General features: G+C 32.0%; 2 protein-coding genes across 5 annotated transcripts in view; both read right to left on the reverse strand.

The window, feature by feature from the left end:
* The window catches only part of LOC105340252 (uncharacterized), an 82,384-nt gene that overhangs the window by 16,885 nt on the left and 56,070 nt on the right, over positions 1-9,429 (reverse strand). Inside the window, exons 1-3 of one of the 4 annotated variants that reach the window (XM_066083071.1) lie at positions 5,257-5,674; positions 3,392-3,730; positions 2,030-2,191 (exon numbers count right to left, since the gene is read on the reverse strand). The exons of 2 other annotated variants lie outside the window; for them this stretch is intronic. In XM_066083071.1, the coding sequence (XP_065939143.1) occupies positions 2,030-2,191; positions 3,392-3,730; positions 5,257-5,299 (544 nt within the window). In that variant the 5' untranslated portion in view covers positions 5,300-5,674. Of the gene's footprint in view, positions 1-2,029; positions 2,192-3,391; positions 3,731-5,256; positions 5,676-9,429 lie in introns of those variants that run through there. One more of the 4 variants, XM_066083076.1, reaches the window with a different exon arrangement.
* The window catches only part of LOC105340251 (cysteine dioxygenase type 1), a 61,441-nt gene continuing 59,192 nt past the window's right edge, over positions 7,181-9,429 (reverse strand). Inside the window, exon 3 of the mRNA XM_066083104.1 lies at positions 7,181-7,383. Coding sequence (XP_065939176.1) covers positions 7,196-7,383 — 188 coding nt within the window. The 3' untranslated portion in view covers positions 7,181-7,195. The remainder of the gene's footprint in view (positions 7,384-9,429) is intronic.

Consider the following 9,429-nt stretch of genomic DNA (forward strand, 5'->3'; position numbering starts at 1 on the left):
AATGATCAACTGATGATCATATTCCCCATTTGATGGCAGCTAGTGCAGTCAAAATTTATTTCTTATTTGCGAGTTAACATAAGCAAAAAGATACTCAAAACTGTTTGCAGTTTTTAATTTATACCATATTCTCAAGACATAAAGAGCTTAAGTTTTTACTTTTTCTAGTTCCTTAGTCCTATCTATATTGTTTTTAACGTGATTTCGTAAAACGTTTAATGATTTTTGTTCGTAACTGACGAATTTTTTTAGTGTATTTGCAGGTCAGTACATTTTGCAATGCTCTTACAAATTAGTTCATATTTATACTCGATTACTAGTCACTGGTACTGGAATATTTTTTTTTATTTTTAAAGAATTATGAAAAATTTGACTTGGGATTAAACTAAAAATGTCAAAACCGTTTAAAACATTTATCTTTAGTAGAAAAAGACCACACAAATAATAAATTGCCAATAAAAAGAAAATACATGTCCGTTTTCATATTACATGTATGAAAAAAAAATCAAATACTATTTTCCAAACGTCATTTAGTAAGAATCGACATTAAATACATTAAAATATGCATCAGATAAGAAGAGTGCAGACAATTTGTTGACAGGTAAGTTAAATATGATTTTAGAGAAACGCTGCCAGTCAAGCGCATACATTCTATTTTTTTCAAATTTTATGGAGCAGTTAGGGTGTAATGACAGAATTTGTCAGAAAGGTAATAAATCACTTCACCGAAAATGAGCCCCAGAATTCGAGACAAAAACAAATCATTAAGTCACCTAAATGTGGAATGCCATTGATGTTTGTACCCCTAGATAATAACTGTACCGATAATAACGAATATAAACAAATATGACGCTTTAGTGATAAGGAAGTCGATGAAAAGAAAAATGCATTAGCAGTTAATCTCAAAATGTGTACAATTAAATGGATTCAATTTGGATGGATGCTCGAGGGCGTCTAATCTGTTTCCTACGAGATGATTAAAACCAGAACCATTGATGCAAACCAGAGAGATAATAAAAAGTATTTGTAATTTAGGGGTTGAAAATGATTTAGATGTTTGTAATTAATTAGGCAGGGTTCTGTTCTTTTCTAATGAAATAAATATTTTACTGAACATGCATTGTTTGTTTTTTATTGTTAGTGTAGTTATAGTTATACCTATTAAATCGGTACATGTGTGATTGATGAATATACGGTTTTTTACTGTTACATGCCATGAGACAAATAAAGTGTCGTGCTTAAAGGGACCTGGACACGATTTTAGATAAAAAAAATTATTTTCGATTACTATGTATAAAATAATTTACTTATGTATTTTGAATGATTCACCAAAGTGTGGATTTTAGAAGTCATGATACAGAGGAAAGAAGTAGATGTTAAGTAAACAAAGCTCGAGACTTATATTTGTTTACAAATACTGTAATGTAAAGAAATTGCAATTTTTTTTTTATCAAAATAACTTGTGGAAACAAGATAGACTGATTCAATGGATTCATAAATAATTTCATCACAACAAACAGCAACATTAGATTGAAACTTATACCAATACAACAAATATTTAAACATTAATAGGACTCAAGCTTTGTTTACAAAACAAAGAATTCTAACCTCTGTAATTCGCTTGTAACTTGATATTTGAGTTTCAAATTTTGTCAAAGCATTGAAAACATCTATATTAACAATTCTAGACATAAAAATAAAAAAATTGAAAATGTTGAGCTCAAATCGTGTACAAGTCCCTTTAAGGCCAACATATTAATATGGAGTTACACGTTTTTTTAATGATGATTCATAACATTGCTCATTAATTTAACCAAATTGATCTTTATTGTTGATTAAAGCGTCTCATATATATAATTTTTTTATGATTTAAATGGTATATATTGGAATGAAGAGGCAGTTTACATTATCAACATTATTAAAAAAATGGGACATTAAGTAATTTGTGATTGTTTTTACACCTTTATACATGTATACACCAAAACACTTCCCTTAAATAATAGTGATTAAAATTAAACCGTGTTCTTACTTTTGCATCCGAAGCAGCCATATTTTGAGCAAGCGCCAAATTCTGTTTCGTCTTCTATCTTTATTCTTATTGGGGAATTGGAATAATTGAAAGACGAATGCTGACAATTAACAGTAATCAAAGACGCATTATGGAAGCTTGCGTTTGTTGTAAATCCTGAAACTAAAAAAAATCAACACCACAAAGCATGAAAGAACAACTGTACAATTGCGGTTGATTATGATTGTTTAGTGCGCAATTGGTTGAGGATTTTTTTTCTATATTTGTTCTTTACTTAAGTCTTTTAGTCATTTGGTCAAATATTGTATCCAAAGGTGCAAAAACAAGAAAAGTTGCAATTAATTAATAATTTTTTTGATCATATGTTCTACTTTCTACTCGTTAGCAACTATAAAAAACATTGATATATACTATTTTACACAGCCAATTGTGTTGAACAAATGATGGTTGTGAAACACTTATGCCCCCTCCCTTGGAAACATCAGCAAACAAACCGCAAATATTTGGAATCCAAGGGGCATAACACTGTCGATAATTGCTCTATCATACCGAAAAATAAACTTGACTTAGATACTATTTAGATAAACCTGTATATTAAATCTTATTTCAATATGTATATTAAATTTCATATCACTATGTGCACCCTCTGCGACGAAAATAAGCGGGAACCGCAAATAAGTGAACATTTTAACGTCCAAGAGTCATAACTCTGTTAAAATCGCTCGATCGTACCCAATATCGAATCTGACCTAGATATTATCATGATAAACCTGTATACAAAATTTAATATCAAAATATGCACCCTCTGCGAATAAAATGCGCGAAAACTGCAAATAACTGGAATTTTTCTACGTCCAAGAACCATAACTCTGTCGAACATAGTTCGATCATACACAATATCAAACTTGACAAAGGGTTTATCATGATAAACCAGTATACTAAATTTCATATAAATATGTTCATTCTCTGCGAAGAAAATGAGCGGAAACTGCAAATAAGTGGAATTTATCTACGTCCAAGGGCCATATCTCTGTCGAAAATTGCTCGATTGTACCCAATTTCAATCTTGACCTAGTTATTATCATGATAAACCTGTATACATTTTTTTTTCAATATGTTCATTTACTGCGAAAAAAATTAACGAAAACTGTTGGTGGACCGACCGACCGACAGACAGCAGCAAAGCAATATGCCTGTCCTTCTTTGAAGGGGCACAATTACAAAGAAATTGATTAATTATCAACGTATAGTTCATTTAAAAAAAATCTATCAACATACAGCTAAAAAGAACTTAATTTGTTTTTTTTAAAAACATATTGAAATATTGTAAATGTCAACAGAATGCAGTGAAATACTACTTACAGCAAGGTTTAAGTAGGATTTGTTGATTTTCTTGACTGCCGTTTCTTACACGTGTCATCCTAAGGTACCGACCTGCATGGATTGTGTGGTTGAATATAAATCCTATCTCTAGTGTATCACTTGTTGCATTGTAGGTTCTTGTCATAGAGCCAGAACAAATCCATTGAGGTGTCAAACAAAATAACTGCTGGTCCCCGTTTGGCTCGTTTTCACCTGCCACTATTGAAACGGTAATGGATAAAGGGAAACCGGATCCACAGTCAACACAGAATGTTGCTTTTATTTGTTGTTGATGACAAAATCCATGTTCATCGATAATTCCTCTTATTTTTGATATTACTGCAAAAAAAAGATCATATTTACTTTGACTCACATTTTTTAGAGCATCTTGCAAAGGTTAATTTATAAAAGAGATATTCTGAATGTTTTAATTTGTAAAAACTTTATTTGAATGAATGAGACAATTTGTATGTGTTTAATTTGGACTTTAAAACTAATCTAATAAAAAAATATATCTGCTAAAACACGTTTTATAGAAAGTAGAGAGGTAAATTAAAAAAAATGTATTTTGTTTTTATACTTAATAAAGTAGGCGTTAACATTTTAATACCTGGTACATACATGTATTTTATAATTGTTGCAATCACATTACATTATTAAATGGTCCGCCAGTTTACCACTTTAAAAACTGTAGGAGGGGTTATCTGTCCGATAGGGATATACCCTATATGAACTACCATGCGAAAATAATTTTAAGAAATATACACATCTCTGATATATGTACACTTGATTTGATATGCTAAACATTCCTATCTTGAAAAAAGGAGGAGGAGTTATTAAAGACAAAATCAGATTTCCTTCACTTCCGAATCTCTGTATACGCAAAGTAAAAATTTAACGGTACATAATTGGGTATATTCCCGATTATTAGCAAATTATATATATATAATTTTTTACCATTATATATAAACGATTTTTTTTTATTTTCAAAAGGTATACACAAATTAACTTACATTTTTTTCTCAACTGTTTACGGCTTTGAATATATTTTTTTAATGTGATTTATTTTTTTTTTCTCATTGTAACATAAGGCCAAGATCTAGAAAGGTGCCTACACTGTATGAAACAAAGATATAAATTCTTTAAATGATGCGTCCGAACTATATATTTGTGTCATACGGTGTACCGGGGCTTAAATTTTTGGTAATCTAAATGAAAAATCATGTTTTAATCAACCAATTCCAATGAATATTAAGGATAAAAGTAACAAATCTCGGAATTTTGTCCATTGTTAAATAATGAAATATACCTTTGCCTTAAGATAATTATTAATTGAAAAGTCACTCCCGTTTTAACAAAAACAAAAGTAATAAAGTCGACATCAACCAAATGAATGCTTCGTAAGTTTTGCTTTACGTAATTTAACAATATTGTTAGTGTTTCTATGGCTCCAAAGTTTTCGTTGATGGTGAAAATACCTATATGTCAAAACACGAACTGTAAAACAATTATTTTTAAAACTGAACATATCATGGACAGGCCAAAAAAAAAAGATACAGCATATGGAAACCTTTTTTCATTAAACGAGAACTATATAAGGAATCATTCTTTGAGTATTATGAGGTGATAATATCGGCCAGGGCGTGATCAAATCCAATAAAGTCCAATGAATGCTTCCTTATGACTTATATTTATATAATTTCAAGCCATCGTACGATTATATATTTAAATATAAATAAGCAAACCCCACTGGCGCCTCGATTTGGCTTCATTTGTACTATGGGTTATATAGTACAAAATCGATACGTAGTTTTATCACAGGCAAAGACAGTGGAAAACTTGAATATCTAAGAATAAAACTATACCTTGTAAAAATAGTAATAGCCCCAAAAATACAGAAGCATGCATTTGCTATTACGGAAACATTCGGTTTAGTTTTCTATGGCATTAAGATTCCTCCTTACATCGGTTTCCATTGGTCTACCCGGAAGTAGAGTTCTCAATGAGTGCACACAGGTATGGAGCAAATAAACATATACGACGAGTCACACAAATGATTATTTCCAGAAAGTGCTGGCCCGATTCGTCCTAATATTCCCTGTCAAAACATTCTTCAATTTTGCATATACAAAATGCAAACACTCAAATAGAACAAACCTGTAATATTAATTGTTAACTGTTATCAAAAAACAACAAGTCCCGTAGCATGTCTCTACCCTCCTTTAGATTTGCTATCATGATTGCATAGTCTGTGCATGGATCGGTGAATATGAAAAAAATGTCGTAGCCCTTTAAAGATATTTAAATATACGTCGTATGTATGCTATCCTTTGTATGCAGAGAACCTGATAAGATGTCAAATATTTTTGATGGAACATATAATCCGTCAGACCCCTTTCAATTTAAAACACGACCGGTGCACCTAGGGGCGTCCTATTTTAACAATAGCTTAACATTTAATTATGCTGTCGATCCCATTTTCTAAGTTGAAGGTGAAAATTTGGAATTTTCTTTTACATGTATTGTTCGTTCGCTAGGTAAAGTAATACAGATTAGATGACATTTTGTTGCTGTAAAGATCAATACGTAGACTTTCGATAACGTTTGATATAAAAAGACGTCGTCAACAGTTATAATCTGACATGTCGTTTAATTGAATTATTCTATCTTTATGATGGCCAGTAGTATTTTAATATACTGTATTTCATAATATTTCAACGACAGCTATTAATGCTGATACAAACATCAATTGTAGAACATTTCTTAAGACATGAATGCACTTTTCAAGTATTATTTTGTCCAAAGTTCACTCCCAAAGAACCCTCGTCGTTATGCATATTTTATTTGGAACATGTTATTTTTATCTTAAACAATAGCAGACAATAATTAAAGCATCTAATACAATACAATCAGTAAGCAACTCATATATGTTTTCTCTCCATTTTATTAGAACACAAATGGTTAACTATTACTCAACCGTACTCATTTTGGACTATACATACCTTTAAATAATTGTCAAAAAGTTAAATTGTCCACCCACTTTATTTGTTTCTGACTAAAACATACGTTTGAAATAAGATGCAATAACTGTAATACAAAACACAAAATAACTAGGAAACATCAGAATTCCCATGACAATTAGATTTTTACACTAATGAATATAACAATTTTATTAAAAACAATTATCATGACTAATAATCATAAAAGGTTAAACATCTTTATCAACACGATCAGCATACTAGATGTACAAAAAGTAAAAAAAAGCGGCAAATCAAATTCCGAAACAATTGTTTAACTCCATACGGGTCTAGTGATTTTTTTTTAAAATTCGCATCAAATATACTGTATAAGTCTGAGTCTTAGATCATTTTTGACAAATAGGAAAAGAAATGACAAAGCAGAGTTAATTCGGCAAAAGGTGGGGGAAGTAGCAAACTGTTTTTACTAGAAAAGTGTTAATACCATAACTCTAGATCTGTTTAAGGTATACGTAATTTAAAAGACACTAAATGTCAAATTGCATTTGTATTGCAATAGTATGTGGGATGATATTTCCCATCTACAAAACACCATCACATATAAAGTCTATACAAGAATGTTTGGCAAAGTAAAAAAAAAGTCCAAAAAAAAAGTCAAAACCGACAGAAAAGCAAACTATAGAAACACACAATTTACAAATCTGTTCACCATGCGCGAATTTAGGTATGAATAAATACACATGGGCATGGTTCACTCAAATGGTACACCGAGATTCTCTTGCAGTAAAATAAAAGAATAATACACATCGTTTTTAATATAAGATGATTAACTGGAGAATGTGGTGCTACAACACCGACCACTGAAGTCCTGATCGAATCCCATGGGGACTTCGGTCCCTTCACTCGTGTCGTCGTCATACTTGTGACACTTGGTAAATGGCGGCGAGTAAAGATGTAGCGTCACAGCTTTGTCCACGTGACTTCTGTTTCCAACTCTGTGCACGCCATCTTTGTCTGTAGAAAATAATTAAATTAATAAAATAAATCAAGTTCGAATTTAACTCTCTTAATAAACAATAACAAAATGCCGTAGTTGATATTGACGGTTGCATGAACATATTACCAGTTATTAAAGCCACGTCATTTACTGCATAGTCCCTGTCTCCAATCTTCTCAATCTTGCATCCGCATGAACATTGACATGACATAACATCTGGTTTCCTGTAGAGCTCCTCGTGGACCACGCCCTCTAGTGTTTTCATGAAGCAGTGTGAGTTCGGGTGGTTTTTATGGGGCTCTCCTGTCCAAAGTTCCAGCACAGAATCATCAGGGTTTTTTTTTGTCCCCCGCTGCAACGCGGAGCGGGGACATAGAAATGCCGGGCGTCCGTTCGTGTGTCCGTGCGTCCGTCCGTCACACTTTTTTGTAAGCACTCTCATGCCTACAAATCTTGACGGATTTTCATTAAATTTATACCAAATGTATATATGACTATTACCTTGGTCAAGTTCGAAAATCAGCATTGGTCGATACTTTTTGTTGGAGTTCTGGGACTTTGACCACAATGATGACTCCGTTTTATCCAAAAATTGACCTTGTAAGCGCTCTCTTGACTACAAATTTTGACGGATTTTCATTACATTTATACCAAATGTTTATACCACTGTTATCTTGGTCAGCATTGGTCGATACTTTTTGTTGGAGTTATGGGACTTTGACCACAATAATGACTCCGTTTTACATATGTATCAAAAAATTGACCTTGTAAGCGCTCCCATGCCTACAAATGTTGACGGATTTTCATTAAATTTATACCAAATGTTTATACTACTAATACGTTGGTCAAGTTCGAAAATCAGCATTGGTCGATACTTTTTGTTGGAGTTATGGGACTTTGACCACAATAATGACTCCGTTTTATCCAAAAATTGACCTTGTAAGCGCTCTCATGCCTACAAATTTTGACGGATTTTCATTAAAGGACTATATATGGTTTGAGCCTAAAATGGCCCCCTATAATAAACATTGTCATTTTACTGTAATTCTTTATTTGTACAAATATACATTTGAAGTTTTTTCATAATTTTCATTTTGATTAAAGTGCCCTCAATTTAAAAATATGACATCATAAAGTTTACCTTTCCCGCCATTTTCGCATTTTAAGCATAAAACGGCTTGTTTTGAAGAAGTTTTTCTTTAAAGTAACATTGAGCGACTGCTTGGACAAACAAAATACTTTCACCAAAGATGTATCTCTCCTGTACTTATAAGTGACAAAAAGTTCGTTCTTGTTCAAAGAGTCGCTCTTTATTTCCCACTCGAAAAAAGATAAGAAAAATGACAATTTTTGACTGATTTTGATGAAAATATGAAAACAGCGTCACTTCTGACGTCATGCACTGCCAGTGAGTTAAATTAAATAAATAGGTGAAAAACATATTTTATGTCAACGCTTTTATAAAATAACACAACAAATTAAAGTACCTTAATCACTTTAAAAATTTGCTAATTATGGGGGCCAAATTTGACTAATATTATATATATATAGTTCTTTATACCAAATGTTTATACCACTAATACCTTGGTCATGTTCCTAAATCAGCCTTGGTCGATAGACTCGATACTAGTATACTGCTTGACCGGCGGGGGACCCAGGAAATCTATTCTTGTTCTAGCACAATTAGTATATAAGCTATCGAGAAGATCTAGCTGTTTACGACTTTACCTCAACCGAACTTACATCTAATAAGTGATAACTATATAATGACGGAATATTACAAAATTTAAAGCCTATAGCTAGTAACTTGAAAGAGCAGAAAATTGAAATTATTAATTATTTGTGTTCATGCGAATGTTATTCGACGAGGCGTAAATGTCCTAGCAACCTTATTAAAATCAGATCTTTGATCCGCTCTTAATTTTGTAATTGTCACCGCCCAGCCGGTCTTCGTCATTGGTAACCGTTCCCCCTTAACCTAAGTGGAAAGTTAGAGGAAGAGTTCACATTCTGAGTGGTTTTGAAATTATACAAAAACTTCACAACAAAAGCCAGCTGTAGTT

The sequence above is a fragment of the Magallana gigas genome, chromosome 1 (genome assembly GCF_963853765.1).
Source record: "Magallana gigas chromosome 1, xbMagGiga1.1, whole genome shotgun sequence".
Taxonomy (NCBI): Eukaryota; Metazoa; Mollusca; class Bivalvia; order Ostreida; family Ostreidae; genus Magallana; species Magallana gigas.